The 26,993-nt window shown below is 32.9% G+C and overlaps 1 protein-coding gene across 2 annotated transcripts in view; it reads right to left on the minus strand.

The window, feature by feature from the left end:
- LOC114325370 (potassium/sodium hyperpolarization-activated cyclic nucleotide-gated channel 2) overlaps positions 1 to 26,993 on the minus strand; it is a 571,529-nt gene that overhangs the window by 144,922 nt on the left and 399,614 nt on the right. The window contains exon 6 of one of the 2 annotated variants that reach the window (XM_050653525.1): positions 25,555 to 25,653. The exons of the other annotated variant lie outside the window; for it this stretch is intronic. Within the exon in view, the coding sequence (XP_050509482.1) occupies positions 25,555 to 25,653 (99 nt within the window). The remainder of the gene's footprint in view (positions 1 to 25,554; positions 25,654 to 26,993) is intronic. 2 annotated transcript variants of the gene reach the window in all.

Consider the following 26,993-nt stretch of genomic DNA (forward strand, 5'->3'; position numbering starts at 1 on the left):
TACACGAACACACTACGAATACTTCCATACACATAACCGCATAAAGTACAAGAAATGATGCAGGGACAATAGAATAAGCAGAATTTGATGTACCATAGGGCATAAAACACACCCTCAGATCTTTTTAGTCAAAGCATAGCTGTTGCATGCAACAACATGGCAAGTAGGTATATCAATCTCAATCATAACCCCAGTAACTTCTTGGCGGTTATACACTCTTTCAACACAATTTTCTTAATATTTTTTTGAAAGCGATTCTCGAAATGGACGTTATATCTTTTTAGGTAAAATTGTAATTGTCATTACAATTAACTGTAACTAATACTGTTACTGAAACATAATATAATTTAACAGAAATATTTAAATACCGTACTAGCATATATCATAATAATCTAAAACGACAAACAATAAAAGATAAAACAGATCAATATCCAAAAAACGAATTTTCTTGAAAAATCTGTTCCAAATCGTTTATTATAAATCAATTCAATTCAAAATATAATTTCCCTTAGCTTTATATTAAACTCATATTTTTTAAATTAAATCAGAACTCTTCAAGCTGCAACAAAAAATAATATATTTCGATTTCCAAAATCAGTTTGTAATTCGTGTAATATATGTGTTTGGTTACTGTTTAAAATATTTGTTTAGCATACCGTTTCCATTTAAATTTCGAAAAGTAGTAATCAACGAACCTGCTGAACCATTGACGTCTTAAAATGACATAAAAAATTAGCCATTGCCATGTAAACGCGACCAACAAGTTTAAAGGGAACAAAATGTCATGTGTCACTTGTCATGTAACATATGACATTTAACATAACCTAAATAAAAGACATATGTCGCATGTCACGTAAAATGACATCTAACATAACCTAAAATTAATTAAAATAATCAAAAAATGAGTTAAGGTTAGCCGATTAGTTTTTTACTGTCTTATCATTAAGATTTATTTCAAAAGTATCTCAAGCGAGATCTTTAATGGAAACTGTATTCACAAACCAAAATAATATGCGAGATATTTTTATGTTGTCTGCCATATAATTATAAAACAACAACAATAAAACAAAAGAAGTATAGTATAGTGTCTCGTCCGCAAAATAAAACACCAAAAAGCAGAATCTCCTTTGTCCGATAGGGAGCTATAAGCAGTAAAAGCAAAGTCCTCATAACTGAAGCATATTAAGCATTTTTTACAATACACCTAGAGGTAGATCGCTGAGAAATGTCTTGTAGTTGCTTTATTCAGGCGAGATAAAATATGTTTTGAAGCGGAATATAAAAAGGAGATATTTTTGCGTCTTGTCAAAGCATTCAGATATTTTATTTTCTAGAATAGAATCGTCACTTTAAAGGCAAATACGAATATATGAACTTTACAGTTTTCATAATACGAAATATTTTATTAACCGTTTATTTATTTTAATTTGTCAACATATTTCAACATAATGTTCAGATAAGATACGTATATGAGTTTAAGGGAAACATATATTTTCTACTATAAAATGTATTCTATATGTGATAAAAGTGTATATAAAATGTATACTATAAAGTGTATGTGCTGGGCGCGGCCTTCTAGATAGGTAATTCGCGTATTCTTCGAGTCGTTCAATCATATCTATCTCACCCTTTAGATTCTTAAACTGCTGGTTGGTTTCTTGATTTACGTTGTACCCAGGGTGGTTGCATGAACTTTGTATGTGTTCCATTTCACCACAATTCCAACATGTCTTCCAGCTTTTGTACAAAATAGAAAGCCTTATAAAACTAAATATGTATTAGAATTATTAACACTAACATGAGCAATTGTAGATTTACTTTTTTGATACTGCAACAAAACAGGATTCAAGGAAGTAGCAAGAGAAAGGTTCAGTTTTACAGACAGTTTGAAAATAGAACAAAGAAAACATTCTTGGTATGAAACATCAAACCTATGTTCAGTAGTTAAAACATATCGAGCCCAGTGGGCCTTCTTTATCATGGGAAACGGCTTGCTTAAACGAGTACTCGAAAATAATGATGGTTCCGAAAAGAGAACACAGTTGGCAATTCGGTAATAAAGAGCAGAATAATCGAATTAGTCCGTCAGTTACAAGACACTCCATCAGGAGGGCATATCGTTGCAAAGAAAACCCTTCAGAGAATTCGAGAACGATTTTATTTGATGAATAGTTTCGACGATGTAAAGGACAGATCTAATAATTATACTGCCAGTGCCACTAGTAACGGATCTTACTGAGAAGAAATGGCTCCTACTAGACAATACAATGTTTAAAGTCCGTTTTAAAAAATAGCTTGGTACATTGCCAGTTCATATCCAGAAAGAAAAGGCTAGAGCGAATTTTAACAAAATGAGAAAAATGCTCTGCATACGAGATCTGAAGTTAGAGCTAAGAGTAAGGTTGGCTAGGTGCTACGTTTTCTCGACTCTATTTTACGGAATGGAAGCTTGGAAATTGAATGCTGCATCAATGAAAAAACTAGAATAATTTGAGTTGTGGGTGTAGGGAGATCAGAAGAATTCTAAAAATATCATGGACAGAACACGTAACAAACAAAGAGGTTCTGAGAAAGACGAATAAAGAAATAGAAGTCTTAAATACAATCAAAACCAGAAAATTGGAATATTTCGGACATATTACATGCGGAAAGAGATACAACTTGCTCCAACTCATTATGCAGGGAAAGATTCAAGGAAAAAGAAGCATTGGGAGACGCGGAATACCGTGGCTACGCAACCTGAGAGAATGGTACGGATGTACATCAAATGAACTTTTCAGAGCAGCCGTCTCCAAAGTCGGAATAGCTATGATGATTGTCGACCTCCGTCGCGGAGATGGCACTTGAGGAAGAAAGTGAAAATAGTTGCAAGTAGATGTTGGTCGTGATGGATTACTTTAAGTCAAGTTCTACGTAATTCTAGATCAGAAGGTCGCTACTATTACAAATGTGTTGATCAAAAGCCGATCTAGGTTCAGCCTTGTAAGACTGGTATTTGACGAGATTCCTACAGGTAAAAGACCACTCGGACATCCCAGAATGCGATGGAGAGATAATATTAAAGCAGATCTCCGTAAAATTAACATTCCATTTGTCCCTAGGTTGATGGAAGACCGAACAAATTGGAAAAAAGTTATTCAGTCAGCCAGGACCCACCCAGGGTTGTAGCGCTACGTGATGATGATTAAGATTTAGGGTGGCTTTGGAGGTACATAGTGCCACGGAAGATACTTCTTCCGAGAGTGATCTATTCCAGATAATTTGCGATAGAATAGGTATGAAGAAATCGGATTTTAGAAATTTAGGGCGAATGAATAAAACAGTTAGCAAGTTTTTGGCAAAAATAGTGTCCAATCACCAGCGAGACTGAGACCAGTACTTTCCGTTGTTTGTAATGACCTACAGATTCGCTGTTATCCTGCCAAATCTGGAGAATCTGGGAAATATGTAGCTGGTGAACGAATTACGAACAAGAATGGACGATATACACAAGTTGGTTCGTCCTCATCTTTAGATCGCAAGCGACAGAATGAAGAAACTGCACGATATTCATGCTAAAAATTGATTTTCTAAGACCAGTGACAAAGCAAAGAAGCGAAGTGTTGTTCTCCCAAGTTGCAGCAGTTCTGGTATGGTCCGTAACTTATTAAGGAGAAGATTGACGATGTTATCTACTGAATAAGTAAGATTTCGAGGAGAGAATCGATAACAGTACAAATAACGGGCTGGCGCCATTCGAAGGAGGCAACGATGTAGTTAAAAAACTGGAAGTAAAAAATGTTCAAGGAGTGACTGACCTTACGTTTGAGGAATTCATGGGCGCATATCGAGGTACCAGTAAAGCAAAACATGTGTTACTACAGAAGAAAAGCACGATCTATTCACAGTTACATATGACTACTTACTGGTCCATACCATATCAAAGAGTATGAAAGACGCACAAAAATTAGCATCCATCTTTCGAATAAAGTTTGGTCGAATTGCAGAACTGTCAGCCAACTGCCAGTTCCCAAAAAAGCTTTGAAACTCCAAGGTAAATAGCGTTACCTCTTCTATCTAGTAACAAAAGACACTGCTCATGCTAAAACTAGAATCTCACTTTGGCATGGCTAATTGGATTGGAGGGTTGTCAGAAATATAATGGAGGAACTCTTTATTCTCCGAAGACACCGAAGTCTAGGTCTATTGCAATCCGCATCGTTATCGGTGCGGAGGATAAAAAATATGCCGTAATTGCAACACATTGAAAATGCTAAAGTTTAAAGGCCCGTTTTTACGCTACGTCTTATTGTACGTTTTATGGGTCATACACAACGTACGACAAAACGTACGTTTTGTCCAGTGTATACTGGATTTTATTTCGATTCGACAAGACGTACGTTTTGCTGTTTACACGCCACATTTTATTGTATAGGATTTGTCCCATCATCCAAACGTACAATAAGGCCCGTTTTCACGCTACGTCTTATTATACGTTTTGTGTGATAGGACAAATCCTATACAATAAAATGTGGCGTGTGAACAGCAAAACGTACGTCTAGTCGAATCGAAATGGAATGCAAGGTCAGATCGAAGATATGTGTATAGGCCCGTTTTCACAATACGTTTTCTTGTACGTTTTGTGGGTCATACAAAACGTACGACAAAACGTACGTTTTGTCCAGTGTATACTTATATCTTCGATCTGACCTTGGATTTCATTTCGATTCGACAAGACGTACGCTTTGCTGTGTTTACGCTACGTCTTATTGTACGTTTTGTGTGATAGGACAAATCCTATACATTTTTCGATTCGACAAAACGTACGGTTTGCTGTTTACACGCCACATTTTATTGTATAGGATTTGTCCTATCACACAAAACGTACAGTTAGACGTAGCGTGAAAACGGGCCTTTAAAGTGTGTAAAAATGTTTTATGACGTCGATGAAAATTTACTTTTCCAGTCACTCATAGCTTATATCTACATTTTTGTTGCTTATACTGTGTTATAAAAATACGTCTTTCCTACAAATAAAGTTCACAAATACGATCCCTAGCATCATCTATCAATAGTTTAAAATTTGTTTAATTTCGATAACATTCCACCTCGCAGAAGCAGGATCGGCTTAGTATATTTGATTCATAATTTGATTCAATATAAAAATCAAATTAGTCCAGAAAGCCACTGCGCATCCGCTAGGAAAAATATTCTAATTCGGATTTTTTGCACAATCTTACTTAAAAAGGACTCCTTTTAACAAATTTGTATGTTGCCAGGACCTAAAGGTGGTCAAAAATTTTTTAAACTTTTTTTTTGTTTTTTTCCTAAAATTGTTTTTTTGCATGGAAAAAAGTTTTTTTAGGTTTTTTGGATCATTCCAAACAGAAAAGGTCTTTAGTGACTTTTCTCTAAAAATGACAGTTTTTGACATATAAGCGATTAAAAATTGAAAAATTGCGATATCGGCCATTTTTAACCCTCAAAAACTAGGTGAAAAACTGAAAATTTGAATGTTGCCAAGGTAGGTAGATATTCTTTAAACATCGATTGATGAAATCTCAAAGAGTTTTTTGCACTACAATATTCAAAACTCCTTTGTTTTTTAATTGCTAATCAAGCGTGCGCGACACTATTTTCTACCGACAGTATGGTGCAAATGAAAGGAATAAATTCGTTATTTCGTAAACCGGCGACTTTAATGAAAAATCCCGAAACAGGTCGATTTTTATTTTTAGGTTATGATATTGTGGCATATATGGTATACTAGTGACGTCATCCGTCTGGGCGTGATGACGTAATCGATGATTTTTTTAAATGAGAATAGGAATCGTGTGGTGGCTCATTTGAAAGGTTCTTCAATTCTCTATTCAATAATGTAAACATTTACATAATTATTTATACAGTGTGTCCTTCTACTTCGTTTTTTGTCAAATAATTTAATTTAATAAAAATTTTTTGGACACCCTGTATAAATAATTATGTAAGTGTTTATATTTCTAAATAGAGAATTGAATAACCCTTCAAATGAGCTAGCACACGACCGCTATTCTCATTTAAAATAATCATCGATTACGTCATCACGTCCAGATGGATGACGTCACTAGTATACCATATATGCCACAATATCATAACTTAAAAATAAAAATCGACCGGTTTCGGGATTTTTCCTTAAAGTCGCCGGTTTACGAAATAACGAATTTATTCCTTTCATTTGCACCATACTGTCGGTGGAAAATAGTGTCGCGCACGCTTGATTAGCAATTAAAAAACAAAGGAGTTTTGAATATTGTATTGCAAAAAACTCTTCGGAGTTTCATCAATCGATGTTTAAAGAATATCTACCTATCTTGGCAACATTCAAATTTTCAGTTTTTCACCTAGTTTTTGAGGGTTAAAAATGGCCGATTTCGCAATTTTTCAATTTTTAATCGCTTATATGTCAAAAACTGTCATTTTTAGAGAAAAGTCACTAAAGAGCTCTTCTGTTTGGAATGATCCAAAAAATCTAAAAAAAACTTTTTTCCATGCAAAAAAATTATTTTAGGAAAAAAACAAAAAAAAAACGTTTAAAAAATTTTTGACCACCTTTTGGTCCTGGCAACATGCAAATTTGTTAAAAGGAGTCCTTTTTGAGTAAGATTGTGCAAAAAATCCGAATTAGAATATTTTTCTTAGCGGATGCGCAGTGGCTTTCTGGACTAAATGAAGTATAAAATTTTACTGAATCTTCCACAACATTCAAAACTTTTCTTCGCGATTACCCTTGGTACTAACTTAAAAATACTAGCGTTTAAATTCGAAAACTTTTAATTGAACCATCAGTTATTTTTAAAAATATTAAATAATATAATACATACCATTTGACAATCAAACTAGTGTGTACATATAGTCCAACAATTCATTTATTTCATGTATAAAAGAAGTGCTGGATACAAAAAAAACCATAAAAATTTTAAAAACAGCAAAAAGCATGCTTTAGCTTTCAAAACAGTGTATGTAAAGCTTTAAGAAGTTTACTTTTCGTAAAAGAAGAAAGACCAAATAAGAGAAAATTTTAGAAAAATATAAAAAGGTTTTTAAAAATATTAAAAGTTAGAAAATGTCCAATGTTTTCGAATTGATAACTTCAGACTATTAGTAAACTTACCTTATAGTTTTATTAACGAGCGAGAACTGAGAAAATGCTTTGTAGGCAAACCAATGCTTCTTCAACATATTGTGATTCTGAAACTGTTTACCTTTGGTACTATAATCTGCAACTTTACAGAGAAAGCTTTGGCGTATTCTATAAAGAGATTTTGAAATATTCACGTTAATTTCTATTTTTACCAATGCCAAAACGTGATATTAGGAAAGATATTGGTAAACACGAAAGTAGAGTTGTTATAAAAATATATCAAATATTTTCACATACGCGGTCTAAACAGCCTAAATAATCTACAGACTGTACTGGACTACGCGAGAAGTGTAAGAATAAATTACAGACTAAACCTCAATATTAGGAAAACCAAATTCATAGTTATCATCCATGTAAATTGAGATCCAGGGGCGCTAATGGCAGAGAGTTAAGAAATCGAGAGAGCCGACAGATTCAGCTACCTCGGAACTATTCTTAGCTTTCAATGGAACAACAGTGAAGAAATCTTCTTCTCATAGAACTGCAGCCCGGGATGAGTCTTGGCTGACTGCACAGCTCGCTTCCATCTCGAACATCTCGAATGGTCGTCCGTGATAGTTGGGTCAGTGGGTAGCCCAATTGTTCATAAATCAGACCATATATTATCTCTCCATCGCATTCATTGGCACCTTAAGGACCTACTTCCTGTGGGGCTTCTTTCCAGATTAGCTTGGCAAGGCGATTATTAGGTAGCCTATGGACATGGCCATCTTAGACGTTATGATATAATCTCTTGGACTAAGTTACTCACTCTACAAGGTGATTGATTAGTGGGGTAAAGCTTAATAGATCCGCTATAGTAATAGATAGCAATAAAAGGTAATAACAAAAATTGTAGCCAACTTTGAGCTTCACATTTTAAAATTAATTAGAATGTTACAGGGTGTTCGATAACATCGTGGCAGACCAAACTTATTTTTTTTTTAATGGAATACCCTATATTTTACCTTATATTCGAAATATTCTTAACTTTCCCATTACAAAAATATAAAAGTCTGTTATGTTATATTGTTATGTACACATTTACAAAGTTATAGCCAATTTTCTATGAAAATCGTGACAGTTAAAATCCCTGTATAAATAAAAATAAGCACAACAGCAATGGTTTATTGGTGCCATATTTTTTTCTTGATTGTGAAAATTTTTAAGAATGGTTGATATTGCTAATTTTCTTTATATTGAATACAGGGTGAGTCAAAACGCAAGTATATTATTTTCTCAGTAATTTTAAATGGAACACCCTGTATTTTACGTCACTATCGAAAAGTACCATTACCGCACTTTAATTTTTGTAAATTTTTTCCCCATGTCTAAATTTATTAGTTTTCGAGATATTTTCATTTTTCAGAGCAAATTATTAATTAGGAATCTAAATCTTTTCAGACGTAAGCCATGACTGAATTTTTTAAAACTGATAATTTAAGATTACGGATTATCAATCCGCTAAACAATGTAAAAATATATCAAATAAAGAAAGAAAAATAATTTATTAGTAATAAATTTTACAAAAAAAAATCACAACCACAACATATAACATTTTTGAAACAATTAAAAACTACTGTTGTATGTAAATGTAATAAATAAAGAAAGAAAAACAATTTATTAGTTATAAATTTTACAAAAAAAACACAAACACAAAATAGCACATTTTGTGAAAACAATTAAAAACTACTTTTGTATGTAAATGTAACAAATAAAGAACGAAAAATCATTTATCAGTAAAAAATTTTACAAAAAAAACATGAACACAAAATACAACATTTTTGAAAAAATTAAAAGCTACTTTTAGTAAAATATGTTATAATTATATTTAATTATATAAGGTGTTCAAAATGAGTTGAGTGAATGAGATACTTACACTACGAAGCATTTGTAAATTAACATTTCCAAATACACTTTGTATTCTATTTTTCATCCCATCTCTTGTTGTTGGAGGCATTTTAGAACCTTCATTCTTAACGTAACCCCCAAAAAAATCAGTCCCGTTTATTAAATTTTGGTGATTTGGGTGGCCACGCTACTGGTTCATTGAAAAATGAAAATATCTCGAAAACTAATAAATTTAGACTTAGGGAATGTTGTATAACAATTAAAGTACGATAATGGTACTTTTTAATAGTGATATAAAATATAGGGTGTTCCATTTAAAAATACTGAGAAAATAATGTACTTGCATTTGGACTCACCCTGTATTCGATATAAAGAAAATTAGCAATGTCAATATTTTTTAAAAATTTTGATAATAAGTAAAAAATATGGCATCAATAAACTATTGTCGTTGTGCTTATTTTTATTTATACAGGGAGCTGAACTTGTTATGATTTTCATGGAAAATTGACTATAACTTTATAAATACCCTGTATAATATAACAGACCTTTATATTTTTGTAATGAGTAAGTTAAGAAGATTTCGAATATAAGATAAAATATAGGGTGTTCAATTTAAAAAAAACATAAGTTTGGTCTGTCACGATGTTATCGAACACCCTGTAACATTCTAATTAATTTTATGTGAAACTCAAAGTTGGCTACAATTTTTGTTATTAACTTTTATTGCTATCTATTACTATAGCGGATCTATTGAGCTTTACTCCACTAATCAATCACCCTGTATACATCTGCTTGGCCTCGGCATTTGTTTTTATTAGGTATTGCTTGCTATTTTAAGGTTGTGATAAGGTCCAAACATCATTTGGATTTTCAGATTCCACTGAAGAAATCGAAAGGATCGAAATTGCACAAGCCAAATTGATCAAGACGACCTCTTTACTGTGCTGTAGACCGGATAGACGGGATAACACAGGTGCTGAAAAGATCGACGTTGCCAAGTGGAAAATCCAAGCAAGGAAAAGAAAAGAATTCTCGAATAAGCTCGATGAGTTTTAAGGGCTATAGCACAGTGGTGGTAATAAACTATCTAACTATCTGGATCTTATTTGAATAATTGTTATTGAAGGATTGTTGTGAGCTAGCTTGCACGATGTATCCTATTGGCGAAACCCGAGACAAATAAATGTAGAGGTAGACCAAGGTTAAGATAGAAAGATGAAGTAGATTAAGATACCTATGTTGCTAAATGGCATCAAGCTACAAAGAAGAAAACGAATGAAGGAATAAGAGTAGGAAGGTCGATACTCAAATTAGGCTGTGGTACTATTGATGATAGTCATTAAAGGAACGCTGTGGTACTATAGATGATAGTCATTGAAGGATTGTTGCACGGTTCCATAATATAGCGTAACTCCTTTATTTGATCACATCTTAATTTCATCCATTTCTAGACCCAGAGCTAATAAATATTATCTGCTTGTGTATAAGTTTACTTTACAGATAATATAGAAAATAGAGAAATATTTTCCAACACTGTTTTTTAAACAAAGAAAATAAAATAATAGCCTGCTGTATCGTAAAATACAAACAGAATACGATGGGCGGGTCATGTGCTAAAATCAAGTAACGAAAGACTTCTGAACGCCACATTCTGGGAAAGGCCCGATGGAAAAAGGTCAGTTGGACGCCCAAGAAAGAGATGGAAGGACGCAGTAGCCAGCGATCTACGCAAAATGGTAGTACAGCAATGGGAAATAGCTGCTCAGGACCAACAATAATGGAGGAAAATAGTAAACGCGGCCAAGACTCACATAGAGTTGTAGAGCCAAATGATGATGATGATGATGTATCGTTAAACATAAAATAATAAAAAACAAAAGTTTAACAATTATTTGTTTTTTAACAAATATTAATAAAAAGTAATAAACATCACTTTTATTATTATATTTACTATACTTGTATCATTACATTAAAGTTGGAATATTTGGTTCCCCTTATGGGACACAATAAATATAGAGTACTTCAGCTGATTATCCAAGGGAAAATAGACAGCAGACGGGGTGCAGGGAGGAGGATATACTAATGGCAGTCGTAGCTCGAAAACTTGCGGCAATGATTCGGATTGTCATCTGCAAAACTATTCAAATCTGCCGTAAACACAGTCAGAATAGCCATGTAAATTGCCAACGTTCGGAACGGAACAGAGTACATTTCAAAGCTTGTCACGTATTTTGAGCTTCTGTCATATCTCGTATAATCCGTGTATAATATTAATTAATATACGACATATGACTGAAGCTTGAAACAAATTAGAAGCGTTGAAAAGCACTATTAGTCCGTCCCACCTTGACTTTACAGTATAGGGAATATAGCCAATGCAGTCCTGATCAGAGTATTTAGCGCGGTGATGTCGATTTTATTAAAAAGAATTTGTAATCGAACATTAGAGAGATTAAATTAAAACTGTTTTAGAAAGACAATCTACAATTTTAGGATTCGTATGCGTTTAAGTTTATTTGATATACTATAGTTATTAAACATATGAATCCTAAAACAGTAGATTGTCTTTCTAAAACAGGTTTAATTTAATCTCACTAATGTTCGATTACAAATTATTTTTAACCAAACCGGCATCTCCGCGCTAAAAACTATCATTGCGTGGGACGGCCATTAGTCACATGAAGAAGTAGAATAAACATTATGGAATTATAAATAATTCGATATGGTGTATTCCACGAATATACGTCTGTTTTAGATTATCGCGACAACGAATATTTTAGTGTGCAACATAAGAAGTACGAAAGTATTTTGCTCTAATAATTACTCCAATAAACAACAATAGAATTTGCAATTTACTTTCGTTCTTCATATTTTGCACAGTAAAATATTCATTGTCGCGATAATCCAAAATAGACGTATATTCGTGGAATGGGGTATATCGTAAGTTACACTTTATCGTAAATATTAAAATACAAAGTTTAAGTCAGATTTTAAGATGAAAATCAGTTCACAACTCGTAGCGAAAGCATTGGTTTTCCTGTGGCTAATAAAGGAGCAATCTCAGAGATTAGGGGAAGAACTGATCTGTAAGCTGATCTCTGAGCAATCTCTCTAAATCTCTATAAATATGCAATGTGGCTAGGTGTTCTACGGCAAAAGAAAGAAAAGAGGTGTGATAGTATGCAGGTGTCTAAAAGTGTTAAGATGTTGTTTCATGCGAAAAAGCACAGTTTTAGCTGTTTTTCAAAGTCTGGGTGGCATTTTAAAGTGAACTTCGGATGGCCTAAGAGATACTTCCTTTTCTTATATACAGGGTGTCCAAAAACTCCCTGGACACCCTGTATAAACAGGTAGAACGAAACATTATTTTTATTTATTGCGAATATACTGCTAAAACAAAGTTTGTTCGTGAGGTCCTTTTGGTATTATTTAATTTTATATTGTGTACAAAGAGAACTGACGTGTTTGATTTTATTTTCATTGAAAACCTCATATGCCAAAACGTTAAATTATGTAACAGAATTGTAATGACTATAATGATTAATACATTTTAATATTAATTTCCTCTAATTAACCATTTGAATATTTAATTAGATTTATAAATTTTATTGCAATCGACACAATTCGACATATTTTATGTATTTTACATGCATGTAAAAATAAGAGGGGGTGAGTTTCTGGTACGACATTGGTCGATAATTCTATTATGGTACTGAATATATTTGAGAACATGGTTTAAGAAAGCCTCAATGGAACTGTTTCGAGCCGCAGCGAGCAAGGTTATGATTGCCAATATGATAGGAACCAGAAGAAGAAGACTGAATATACAAAAGTTATTGAGAAAAAATGTAGGCAATATTTCGTGGTTCCATCTTTTAACCTTCAGTCGGGCATTCTGTCTTGCGAAGCTCCATTTTAATTTAGCAGCATGTTCTCCTTCGTCTTTTTCTTTGGTTTTGCTTCTAATCCATTTGTTTGTTTTTTGTCTCTAAGCCTCACCCCGAGTATTGATCTTTCCATTGCTCTTTGTGCCTTTACTATTTTATCCGTATTGGCATTGGTAAGTGGTGTACGTCGGTGAACCATACGTGAGTATAGGGAGGATACACTGATCGTAAACTCTGATTTTCAAATATTGTTCTATTTTAGTGTTTTTCAAAATCCAACTCAGTTTTCCAAATCCTGCCCACGCTAACCTTAATCTTCTGGTAATTTCTGGCAGTTTGATTTTCTTTGATTATCTTTCATTATCTGTCCCAGGTTCGCGTACTGTTTCTAAATTTACATCGTTCAAAGTTATTTTTCTAATGCTCAGTGTATTTGTCATTATTTTTGTTTTTAAAGTTATACTTCTTTACGATCGAGAGTGAAATTTTATAATTCCCTTGCGCATGAGCACACAGACAGTATGTAGTTCGTTGCTAATCTTTCAAGATAGGTATGTATATATCAGCGCAAATAAGTCATTAAAATAATATATTAATGTTTTTAGTAAATGTATTATTTATTATAATTTTTGTGTCTATGGATTTGTCTTCCTCGGTAGTACCTAAGATAATAAAATATCTAGGTATAACATTTTTATACTTCACTTGATCTATTTGTCACCGTGTTGTGTAATTATATCCGAGACGTCACTTAGAAGGGGCTCAATAGCTTGGTTAGTAGAGCATTGGACCAGAGATCGAGAGGTCCCAGGTTCCAATCCCGGATGATTCATATTTTTTTTTAATTTTTGGTTGTTTTAATAAAATTTTTTTAAAAGTGGTAGGTAAGAAAGTTAGTTTAATATTTAAATAAAATACAACTAACCTGTTAAGTATATTATTTATTTCGTTGAAATTATATAATAGAAGTATAACTTCTTACGCGCGTACAAAGTACACACACATTCTTTTTTTTTTCAAGTTCATCAAGACCTACTTTTTCTGAAGCTTGAAATAGTTGCGTCATCATGGTCTGTAATTCTTCGAAACTTGTTGCGAATATTATAATGTCGTCAGCATATCTCAAATGACTCAGCTTTCTTCCATTAACATTTATTCATTTATCTGCCCAGATAATGTCTTTGAACACGTCTTCCAGTCCCAATGTGAATAGCTTTGGTGAGCTAACGTCTCCCTGGCGAACTCCTCTGTCGATTGGTATAGCCTTGGTTTTGTCATCTATTTGCATTTTCATTGTAGCTTTCTTGTAAATATTATGTAGGAGCATCTATATCGAAACCTATCTTGCAGTTGTTCATAGCTCTCTCTATTGCCCAAAGTTCTATGGAGTCTAATGCCTTTTCATAGTCAACGAATCCAATCTAAAAGTTCAAGTGATATTCATTGGCTGTCTCTATTAACGTTCTGACTGAGAAGATGATCCGCTGTACTGTAACCCTTTCGGAATCCCGCTTGCTGCACCGGTTGATAGCTATCAAGCTTCGACGTTAACCTATTAGTAATAATTAGTAATTAGTTATTACTCTCATAAACAGTTTGTACATTTGGGACAGCAGGGAGATTGGCCTATAGTTCTTCAGATCTTTCCTGTCTCCTTTTTTGAAGAGAATTATTGTAAAACTTTCTTTTCAATCATCTAGGACTTCTCCTGTGCTGAACATCGAAGTAAAAAGAGAAACTGAAGCACAATTTTCGAAACCTACAAAAAATCAAATGGTGGGTGTTCGGGTATAAGTATTCAGGGCAAATTAGTAGAACAAATGTGCCGGACATAAAAAGAAGTCCTAATACAATTTGGAAAAATATGGCCACTGTTATTTTTAGAGGCATTGCTATTGAAATATTTGAAAACCCGCTGCAAAGAGGTTTGACAATAAAGTGACCTTGTGGTGGTCAAACGAAGTTCAAGCAAAAATAAAGGAAAAGAGAATATTAGTGGTAAGAAAGTAGATCCGAGACAGATCTTCAAAATTATATGGTTGCCAAAAAGGAAGCAAAGAATCAACTTGATATCAGTAAACACTAGAAATACAATTATCGCAGGAAGTGTAGAGGTGGTCAAAATAAGAGGGCATACGTTAAGATGGTTAGGGTATGTCCAATGTCTACACGTTGATTACCCAATACAAAGAATATTGCTGATCTGTAAGAGGAGGAGCTGTAGTACAGGAATACCAAAAAAGACCTGGGTGGTGATGCTTAGGCAGAATATGTAGGTAAAGGGTATTGATATTGATAAGACACACAATATTATAGAAACTTATGGAGAAATGCAGAGATACGGTTTGGCAAAATGATAAAGGCAAAGATTATAATGATAAATTATATGCTTGAATAATTTGTAAAAAATCTTAAAGCTAGTCTAGATCTATGGCAAGCAACTGTATGGAACTGGAATAAATTTAGTCTTAAAATAATCGAAATTAGTAAAAAGTGGTTATGAAGCGAAAAAAGTAATTTTTTATAATTTGTTTAAAAATTGTTATATGTAACAGCTTGCCACGGAAAAATTGGTTATAGTTCAGTCATTTAGCCAAAAAGGGGGTTACCTGAAAAGTTGCACGGAAGTTTTGAAACTAGGTTGTTTTATGGATTTCGATATGCTCTTTTCGAATTTCAACTTTGCTACCTCGTATCTCCGCCGCTTGCGTCACCATACTGAAAAAATGGTGCCCAATAGGAGATTTTTGGGAATATCTCCTATCTGACGCATTTTGTGAAAAAAACATTTATGTACAAAATTAAAATAAAAAAAATTTCGTACAATTTATGTATTTATAATGTTTTCTGTAAAATCAACGGTATTCGCGTACTAGCGTCGCAAAATATTATTCATCTACACCACCACGTGTTTTTCGTAGATTTTTCTAAAATATTCTACTGTTGCCGCCTAATTAAACCGAGTCATTTGGCATCGAGGTGAACCTCATCTATTTATAGAAGAAATATCCTGAAGATGTAGCAAACAGTAGTACCAAATACGTGGAGCGATCCCGACGATCACGAATGGCTGCTTCAGTAGACCTACTTTTAACCAGACAATTCCAACTACCTATGTCACAAGTTGGAATTTGAAATACCCTAATTCCTGGAAAATGATGCGGACAAGAACTACCTCATTAGAATGTTGAAGACAAAATTTGAAGGGAACAATTTCATTTTCTCACAAGCCAAGGAAGATACGGATACGCTAATCATCAATACCGTAATAAATGTTTCCCCAGCATTCGATACCGTAATAGTAGGTAGTAGGCGAATACGTAGATCTTTAGACGGATTTTTTACGTACTTTATGTACGCGAATATAAAAATTTAGAATATAGAGATATCCTGAAGATGTAGCAAACTGTAGTACCAACCACGTGGAGCGATCCCGACGATAACGAATAGCTGCTTCAGTAGACATACTTTTAACGAGAAAATTATTCCAACTGTGTCACAAGTTGGAATTCCCCAATTCCTGGGGAATGATGTGAACAAGAATCACCTCATTTTAATGTTGAAGACAAAATTTGAAGGGAAAAATTTCATGTTCTCACAAGCCAAGGAAGATGGGTCTAGGAAAGTTGGTCGAGAACACTTCGTCGACGGAAAATTAGTCGACAACATTTGGTCGACAAACAGTTGGTCGAATGCACAATTCATCGAATGGACAATTCGTCGACGAACATTTGATCGAATGGATTTTTCGTCGACAAACTGTTATTTATCTTTAGGATAAAGATATTAATGCTGACAAACGACAATTATTGGTTTTTATTTTGTTAACTGGAATATTGTATTATACATTTCTGAATTTATTTTTTTTGGAGGTTTTGTTAATTTTTTTTTCTAAATCTTAATTATTTTTAAATTTAATCAAAAAATTGACTGCGGTGGGAGAGTAGGCAGCAATAATATAAACCGATATTTTAATTAGTGATGTACGGTTCTTCTTTTTAGTGTCGGCGCACTTGCGAACGGAGCATTTCCGGACAAGGCAAATTTGGGGGCACTTGCGGACAAGACGAAATATGCGAGATGCTGAGGTAAATAAATGGTTAGGGAAACGAGGCATTTCCGTACAATGTTTTCGACTGCAATAATAAGTCAATATCAATAAAAAAGTAAAGAAATCGTGAGAATAAACTTTCCTTCACACTTTATCCAAGGCTTAGGACTGGCAATATATAAAATATTTTTGAAGTTATACTTCTTTACCGGCGATAGAGGGTGAAATTTTATATGTTAAAACCTATCAGCCCGGCGCATGCGCATTATAACTTTGTTCTGATTGGATGTTCAAATGACATGTCAAAAATTATCCAATATGGCAGCTGTAGGACAGCTGTGGTTTGGAGGTAAAGGTAAAGGTAAACAAATGTATAATATATTAGTTTTATTGTTGTGAGGACAGAAACAAAAAAGTTTATATAGTCCAGAAAGCCACTGCGCATCCGCTAGGAAAAATATTCTAATTCGGATTTTTTGCACAATCTTACTCAAAAAGGACCCCTTTTAACAAATTTGCATGTTGCCAGGACCAAAAGTTGGTCAAAAATTTTTTAAACGTTTTTTTTTTTGTTTTTTTCCTAAAATTATTTTTTTTGCATGGAACAAAATTTTTTTAGGTTTTTTGGATCATTCCAAACAGAAAAGGTTTTTAGTGACTTTTCTCTAAAGTTGACAGTTTTTGACATATAAGCGATTAAAAATTGAAAAATTGCGAAATCGACCATTTTTAACCCTTCAAAACTATGTGAAAAACTGAAAATTTTAATGTTGCCAAGGTAGGTAGATATTCTTTAAACATCGATTGATGAAATCCCGAAGAGTTTTTTGCAATACAATATTCAAAACTCCTTTGTTTCTTAATTGTTAATCAAGCGTGCGCGACACTATTTTCCACCGTTGCATGTGTATGCAGTATGGTGCAAATGAAAGGAATAAATTCGTTATTTCGTAAACCGGCGACTTTAAGGGAAAATCCCGAAACAGGTCGATTTTTATTTTTAAGTAGTGATATTGTGACATATATGGTATACCAGTGACGTCATCCATCTGGGCGTGATGACGTAATCGATGATTTTTTTAAATAAGAATAGGGGTCGTGTGCTAGCTCATTTGAAAGGTTCTTCAATTCTCTATTCAGTAATATAAACATTTACATAATTATTTATACAGGGTGTCCAATAATTTAATTTTTTTGTCAATTTGCCAAATGATTTAATTTAATAAAAATTTTTTGGACACCCTGTATAAATAATTATGTACATGTTTATATTACTGAATAGAGAATTGAAGAACCTTTCAAATGAGCTAGCACACGACCCGTATTCTCATTTAAAAAAATCATCGATTACGTCATCACGCCGAGATGGATGACGTCACTAGTATACTATATATGCCACAATATCATAACTTAAAAATAAAAACCGACCTGTTTTGGGATTTTTCGTTAAAGTCACCGGTTTACGAAATAACGAATTTAGTCATTTATATTTAATACGGAAAATAGTGTCGCGCACGCTTAATTGGCAATTAAAAAACAAAGGGGTTTTTGATATTGTATTGCAAAAAACTCTTCGGGATTTCATCAATCGATGTTTAAAGAATATCTACCTACCTTGGCAACATTCAAATTTTCAGTTTTTCACATAGTTTTTGAGGGTTAAAAATGGCCGATTTCGCAATTTTTCAATTTTTAATCGCTTATATGTCAAAAACTATCAACTTTAGAGAAAAGTCACTAAAGACCTTTTCTGTTTGGAATGATCCAAAAAACCTAAAAAAAATTGTTCCATGCAAAAAATATAATTTTAGAAAAAAAACAAAAAAAAAACGTTTAAAAAATTTTTGACCAACTTTTGGTTCTGGCAACATGCAAATTTGTTAAAAGGGGTCCTTTTTGAGTAAGATTGTGCAAAAAATCCGAATTAGAATATTTTTCCTAGCGGATGCGCAGTGGCTTTCTGGACTAATAATATTGTAGTGACTTTTAAATAGTTTTTAAAAGCAACAGGTACGTAATAATTGTTAATGTATCATGGGTATAAACCTACCTATTTGATCTGCCAAAATACATAGTATGTAATACTTTTATTTATATAATTTGATTACCATCAAAATTTCTATCAATATTCACATAATATATTGTTTTCTTACTCTATGTTTTGTTGTATTTTTTCAATTCTAAATCATTTCAATTCAAAATTAAAATAATTTGATCAATTTTCAAAATATCAAAATATCACAAGTTTAATCCGTTTAGTTAGTCGATCTTCGTAAATAATGATACATAATGTCCGTGGCTAAGCGTTGAAGGCGAATGAATTCCAATACCAACCGCGCTTATCAGCGCTGGTTCGAGTCTCAATAGAAACTTTCTTTTTTGTTTTTTTTAATACATTTTATGATTGTTTGTTTATTATATGAAGTTTATTTATTATATAATTTTATTTTCAGAAAATACGTATTTAGTTAAAAAAATTTTCGACAATTAATGTTCAGACATTATTTGTGGCTTGTTTAATGTGTTTGTGTGTGTTTTATTCTTTTATTATTTTAATTTTTGGCACTGTTCTAATAAAAATGTTTGAGAAGTAGTAAGTATAAATTAGTTTATTATTTAAACAAAATATAAATAAAAAGTATATTAATTTCGTTTAAATCATATAATAGAAGTATAACTTCTTACGTGCGTACAAAGTACACACACATTCTTTTTTTTTGATATAGTAAAAAGAAATAAACTTGGGTCTTTGTCGACGAATTGTACATTTGATGAATTGTGCATTCGATTAACTGTTTGTCGACCAAATGTTGTCGACTAATTTTCCGTCGACGAAGTGTTCTCGACCAATTTTCCGACACCGAAGGAAGATACGGACAGAGCCTATTTTACTTCAAATCAGACCCGAGCCAATACACAATTTTCGAGCCACTAAATATGATTTAATAATAATAAAAATACCTTTTTTAAATGAATTAATTATTTAATAGAAATATAGTTGCACTAGAAATTTAAATTTTTATTAACAATATACAAAATTAATATTTAAACAATTAAACATTGTTTAAATACAGTGTGTCGCATTTAAGATGAATTTCTATATTTCAGACAGAAAGACAGCTCTATATTTCGGCTATCAAAATAAATACAGAATTTGAAGTTTTGAGCAGTCATTGAAGGTTGACATTTTTTAAGATACTCAACAAAAATTTAAATTTCAATCGCGGTCTACTGACACATACCAAATTGCATGACAAAATTCGCACTTTTAGTTTTTTCAGCATTTGTAGTCAGGACCCTAAAATTCGTGATGCATCTCGAGATGCATCTCGGGCCAGCCAATTTTAACTTTTAGGATCCTGACTACAAAATAATGAAAACACTTAAAGTGCGAATTGTGTCATGAAATTTTGTATGTGGGGTTAGGATAATATTTGGAACATCTTTTTCAAATAACTTTTTTCGATATCTCTAACGCGAAGCAAAATATCAAAAATTTACCCTGTTTGTGGAGTCACAGTAGGCTGCGTTTAAAATTTAAATTTCAGCTGGGTATCTTAAAAAATGTGAACATTCAAAATGTATGACTGTGCAAAACTTCAAATCTGTATTTATTTTGATAGCCAAAATATAGGACTGTCTTTATCTTAAATGCGACATACTGTCTATGTCATTTCTTTTTGTAAATAATTTGGTTGTTGAACCATACAAGGACAGACCGTTCTTGGACAAAAATTTAATGGCTGCTATTATTTGTTGAAGAACGTTTCTCCAATGTTCCTTTTCTTTTAAATATCTTTTTTCAATTAATGTTACAATTTGTCCTGCTGTACTACTTCTCTTGACTAACGTACCAATTGATGAAATATGTTCAGGAGATCGCTCATTCAAATCGCACTTTGCAGATGTCTGGTTTTATTATTATCCAGTTGTGTAACACATTCATTAATTTTATCAATATACTGATTCGCTCGATTATTTATAAAATATTGTTGAAATTTCAGATTTTAATGTTTTGGCCAATCTCTTACACCGCTAGGAAAAGAGGTATTGACATTGTCGTCTTCTAAGGAGATGACGGAGACGTATTTGCGTTGCGACAGGTGAAGTCGCTTGAATATCAACCGTAGGTTTATCATTTATCAGTTCCTGTTCGTAAAATGAAAGAATTTTAAAAATTCATTTTATTGCAACAAAAATTTTTTTGGTAAACTTTCCGGGCTCTACTAAAATGCGGGCCGGAGGCAGGTGCCTCACGGGCCTAGTGGTAAAATAGGCCCTGGATACGGATACGCTAATCATCAATACCGCAATAAATGTTTCACCAGAATTTGATACCCAAACCAGGAAAAGGAAAAATTTCCCAACAAATAATAGATTGAAAGTATCAGATAAAACAGCTGAAGATCATATTTTATTTTTGCAAGCCTTCAGTGGCTGGGATACAACATGTTCACTCTTTAACCAAGGAAAAATAAAAATTCATTAATGTGCCCCGAAAAAATCTTTATTTGATCGAGGTTATTGAGATATTTAAAAATCTAAACGTGTATCCAAAGATACCCAGGATACAGAGATATCCAGAGTGAAAAGTAAGAAAAACATGTCTTTAAACAAATTAGATAATATGTCACAAAATCAGCATAATATAAAAGTAAATTTAATATTGCGTCGCTACCACCAACAGAAGCAGCAGCATGACAACATTCTTTCCAAACCAGGTTCAGCAGTTGTAATACGAGAATGAAAAAAGTGCAGAACAATGGGGATGGAACAGAAACAAAAATGGACTAATTCCTGTTACGATTAGGGCTTACAATACCGGGATCCCGAATACCGGGATTCCGGGATTCCGGGATCCCGAATACCGGGATCCCGGACGATTTTTGTCCGGTATTCGATACCGGTATTTAAAATAAAAATACCGGTATTTCGGTATTAGCTTAATTTATAAAAAGTGAATTGATGCACAATAAACTTTCTTCTAAAATATTTTTTGCTATTACAAGAAATTATTTTTGAAGATTAACAAACAATATCATTGTAAAAAATATTTATTAAACACGTTTATTACACATACAAGTCAAGTATACGCTGTTAGCTCGTACGTAGAGGGGATATTTACAAATTCGCGAGCGCCAGTAGTGGCAAGTCTGTAAACGTTTACCGGAAATTTGACATAAATGTCAAAGTGATTAATTTAAAATTAAAAGTAAAAACATTAATTATAAAAAATATTAGTTGGTCAAAGCTGTGGTATATATTTTTACCTTAAATATACTTACGTTTTAAATACTGAATTTAAGTTTTTCTAATGTTCCGTAATATGTAATTTAGCGCCATCTACACGATAATTGTGAAAGTATCCGAAGTAAGAAATTAATATTTCATCAATAGAACGTCAAAATGATTAGCAAATTCTTAAAAAAATCGATTATAATTTAATTACTTTTTTGCGTTGTAAATATTAAGCGCTAACAATTAAATAATACATTTAAAAATTACCGGTGAAAGTTGAATTAGTAATCCGCTAGGAGCGCCACCAGCGAAGCTCAGAGCGTATAGCGCTTTCTAAAAGTGTTAATGTCGTTAATTTAAGGCGAAGGGTTATATCAGTTTTACAACCAAATTATTAAATCTCGTCAACAAATGAGTTACATAAAAATTCTTAAATATTTAAAATTAGACTACTTTATTTTATAAAAGCTGTAAGATTTATTAATCAGAATGGTTTTTACATTTTCAAATCTATTTTTCATTTATTTTTTGTATATTGTGGTGCATAAATTATGCTCACTTATTTTCTGAATTATTTATAATAATTGAAAATATATAGCGGTCTAAATACATAGTAATCTATATTAAATATACACATACTGTATGTCACAGTAAGTTAATCTTTGTAATTAATATATTTTAAAGTTAAATTAATTTACAAAGAGCAAATTTTATTAGTAAAAGTACTACCCTATTATATGCTAAATTCATCCTAGAATCAAATATATAGTTTTTCTATTTGCACATTTTTTTGTATCTATCTATTCCTACTCTCTATGTAATCTTGTAAACAACATTTACTCATTTCAAAACAAAATTTAATAGGTTTCATAAATATTATTTAATAACAAGTCAATATACCAACTGTGGATAGTATAAACATAACGTATATATTTTTTATTCATAATACCGGTTTTAATATCGGGATCCCGGTATTTGAAATTTTAAATACCAAATACCGGTATTGAGATTTTGGCTCGGTATTGTAAGCCCTAGTTACGATGCTCCAACTCCCCGCTTCAGAATCGTCATTTAAACTTATTTCTTGTAAGTGTAAAAAATGATGTCAGAAAGCTTGTGGATGCAGAACAGCTGGATTAAAATGCTCCGTTATATGCAAAAATTGTAGTGGTGCTTGCAATTATGTATTCGCAAATTCCATTATACAATTACGATGAAGAAGAGAAAGAAACAGCGACTATTTTTGAAAAAGATTTTGATGAAATCAAAAACGAAAAAGCGTGTGATGAGTCTGATAGTTATATCATAGATTATGTGGAAGAAATTTTGATCTGCGATGTCTCGATCGATGCTCAGGACGAAATCGTAACACCTGGTCCATCAGGAACAGCAAAGCGAAGGAGACTACGCTAATAAATACATAACATGTGGATTAGACCTATAGGGGAAACCACAATAAAAAAAAACGCGCCGCTTTCTCTACATCCAGTTGGTGTGGAAATGAGTTTTTTTCAAAACGTCTATTGAAATGAACTTTGCGGCGCTCGTACGCAAAAAACGATTGATTTTATGAAAAAAAAAATATATAAACACACAAATTGTAGGAAATTTTTTCTAGTTTAATTTTGTACATTAATGATTTTCTCGTAAAATGCGTCGGAAAGGAGATATTCCCAAAAAAACTGATATTGAGCCCCATTTTTTCAATATGGGGGGCAAGCGGCGGAGATACGAGGTAGCAAAGTTGAAATTCGAAAAGAGCATACCGAAATACATAAACTTACCAATTTTCAAAACTCCCGGAAAACGTTCCAGGTAAAACTACCAAATGATTAGACTATTATATTTGTTGAAATCATATTGATACTGAAAGTATTTACACCTTGATATTGAAAGATACATTTATACCTAGTATATACCATTTATTTTAACCATAAAAATTGTGATTTAGATATAAAAAACGTTACCTTCAAATTTTGAAGTTGCTTTGTCTTCCTAAAATTAGCTTAGGTACAATCTTATAAAATACATAAAATATTACGAAAAACAATTAAGATTTAATTTTAACACAGAGCACTACCATTCGGTTATACGTATTTCATCCCTATGGACTCCTTAGGGCGAACTTGTAATAAGCTCTCTTGTTAAAACAAAATCTGTCACAGTAGAACGAAGTAAACACTTCTGTTTTATGTAGGCATATATGAATTTATTAAAAAAAATTTAAAATTTATTCACGAAGTAGTGGAAAATTAAAAAACACAAATGGTTTTAATGGTTAAAAAACACAACTAGCTAGTTCATTAGGTGTAAAAGCTCTAAATGAATTTTTTGTATACAGTAATGAGCGCGCTAATAACCGGCAAAATAACGCAAAAGATGGAAAACATAATACATTGCGAAACAAAAAGAGATGAAACTAGTGGGATGTGGAAATTATCGTTATAAACGTATAAATTCACATTAAATTAGGTAGTTTCTCACCTTTAAACGTATCAGAGGAGTATGACAACTGTCACTGTGCCAGTAGAATTTTATAAAATACTCCTGTCATAGATGTCTAAAGGTGGGAAACTATGTAATGTAATGTTAATTATTACGTTTATAACGATAAATTCCACCTCCACTAGTTTCATCTCTTTTTGTTTCGCAATGCATTATATGTTTTCCATCTTTTGCGTTTTTTTGCCGGTTATTAGCGCGCTTATCACTGTATTTAGAATTATAAAGTAAGCGACATTAAGTCCATGTATTAATATAATTTAAAATCCATGTGGACGTACTTCATCTTTGCTCGAAAGATGCACGCAGTGCTCAGGTGAGAGGTAACGACCAACCAGTTGGTGCATGCATCTTTCGAGCAAGGATGAAGAATCCACATGGTTTTTATATAATCTTAATACCTACATCGACTTAATGTCTCTTACTTTATAATGCTAAATATACCAACAATATAATTTAGAGGTTTTTACACCTAATGAAGTGGCTACTTCCAAATACTCGTACACCGGACGTTCACACTGATGATGCTCAGTTTAGACCGAAAACTTTTTGTGTTTTGTAATTTTCCACTACCTTGTCGATGAATTTTAAAGAATTTTTAATAAATTTATATATATGTATACCTAAATACAACAGAAGTGTTTACTTCATTCGCTAAGTTGTCTTATCGAAGGTATACAGCCAACTGCAGGGTTTACAAGTTTTAAATCTGTCATCATATTGGCCATTATTTTTAAAAATAATTAAAAATCATTATTTGTTATTATTTATACTATTTGTTCCATTCTACCTGATATGTGACGTTAAATGCGCAAAGCAAAGCTGCGCCGCGTAACGGTCATGCGCAAAACTGATGCCAAAAAGCAATGTCCGAAGCAGCAGGTTACCTTAAAGATGAGATTGCTTTTGGTGGTATTAAACTTGCTGATATCCGAACTGAGGCGGCCCCTCCGTTCTGTTCGCTTTTTTTGGAGATTCTGCAAGATCTAGAAAAAGCAAGGAGACAACAAGGTAGTAGAAGAAAGCGTGGCACGCTAGATATTCCAGAAGAACGTACTTAAATAGAGAAAGTTAGTAACATAAGGCGGTTTAAAAGTCTATTACTGGCTGTAAAGGTGTTTTTATTTTTGCTTTTAGTTATGTCTACAAATCTGAACCGGACATTTTTTTTCAAAATTATAAAAGATACAAAACTAAACTTAATACAATTTTGTAAGAGCTGGTTATCTGTCACATTCCAAATTTACAAATTCTGTACAAAATTATAATCAATTTTTTTAAATGGTAGAAGAATGAAATTAATACTAAAGACTAAAAACAATATTCAGATTCTTTATGAAAAATATTTTATAATACATATGGTTAAATAAATATAGTTTTCACCCAAGGTCAACAATGTATGTGACAAACGGAAGCCTCCAAGTCAAGAAGCATGGAGTAGAAATATTCTCCAATTTTGGTAGTGAGCTGTTTCCAAGATGGAAAGTAATCACTTATCTCACTAAATCAATGAATTGAACGAACTTTGATTTGAATATTCATGCTTTACTGTACGTCCTCAGATAGAGACAAATCCAGGTCCATTCTACCCTACTCTACGCGGCACCAGTATGGAAACAAGTGCTTAACACGAAAAAATATGGGAGAATGCTAGAAAAGTCAAAAAAAAGCACTACTAACAGAACAACATCAATGGTGGCCACACCAGGTGGTGAACCTACGGTGAAGAAAAGGGCGGAAATCTACGAGAAGGGTGAGCAGGAGAAGAGAGTAGCTAGGAATAGCAGCATAGAGGAGTGGCAGGAATGGACAAATGAGCATAAGACGGCTTGAACGAGGGTATGAAATCCAAACATCGCAGATTGGATGAAGTGCGGTGACAGAGACAATAATTATTTTGTATTCAGTTCCTAATACAAAGGATAAGGAAGGTTGAAACTGCTCAGATTGTGGAGAGGCTGACACGGCCAAGCACTGTGTATTATGCCGAGTGCATAATGTTCAATGAGTACGGAAACAAATTACATAGGAAGGTAAGTACGGATGCAACTACCTTAACGTAGGTAACAATGAGTGAAAAGATTGAATACAAGGCAATACTCGAGGCAGTAACTCGAATTATTAAAAAGGAGGAAATTTTAGAGAGGAATCTGCAGTAAAGCTGAGAAAGAGAGATAGAGATAAAACGGGTAATCTTGTAATGAATCGGTCTGGTGAAGACCTAAGAGTTGTGCGGTTGAGGGGTGGACATTAGTTGATTGGTAGGAAGCTGCCTGCCAATGGGTGCATCTTTGAGTACGATTCCTTCGTGTAGACTGCATGAAGG

The sequence above is a fragment of the Diabrotica virgifera genome, chromosome 6, assembly GCF_917563875.1.
Source record: "Diabrotica virgifera virgifera chromosome 6, PGI_DIABVI_V3a".
Taxonomy (NCBI): Eukaryota; Metazoa; Arthropoda; class Insecta; order Coleoptera; family Chrysomelidae; genus Diabrotica; species Diabrotica virgifera.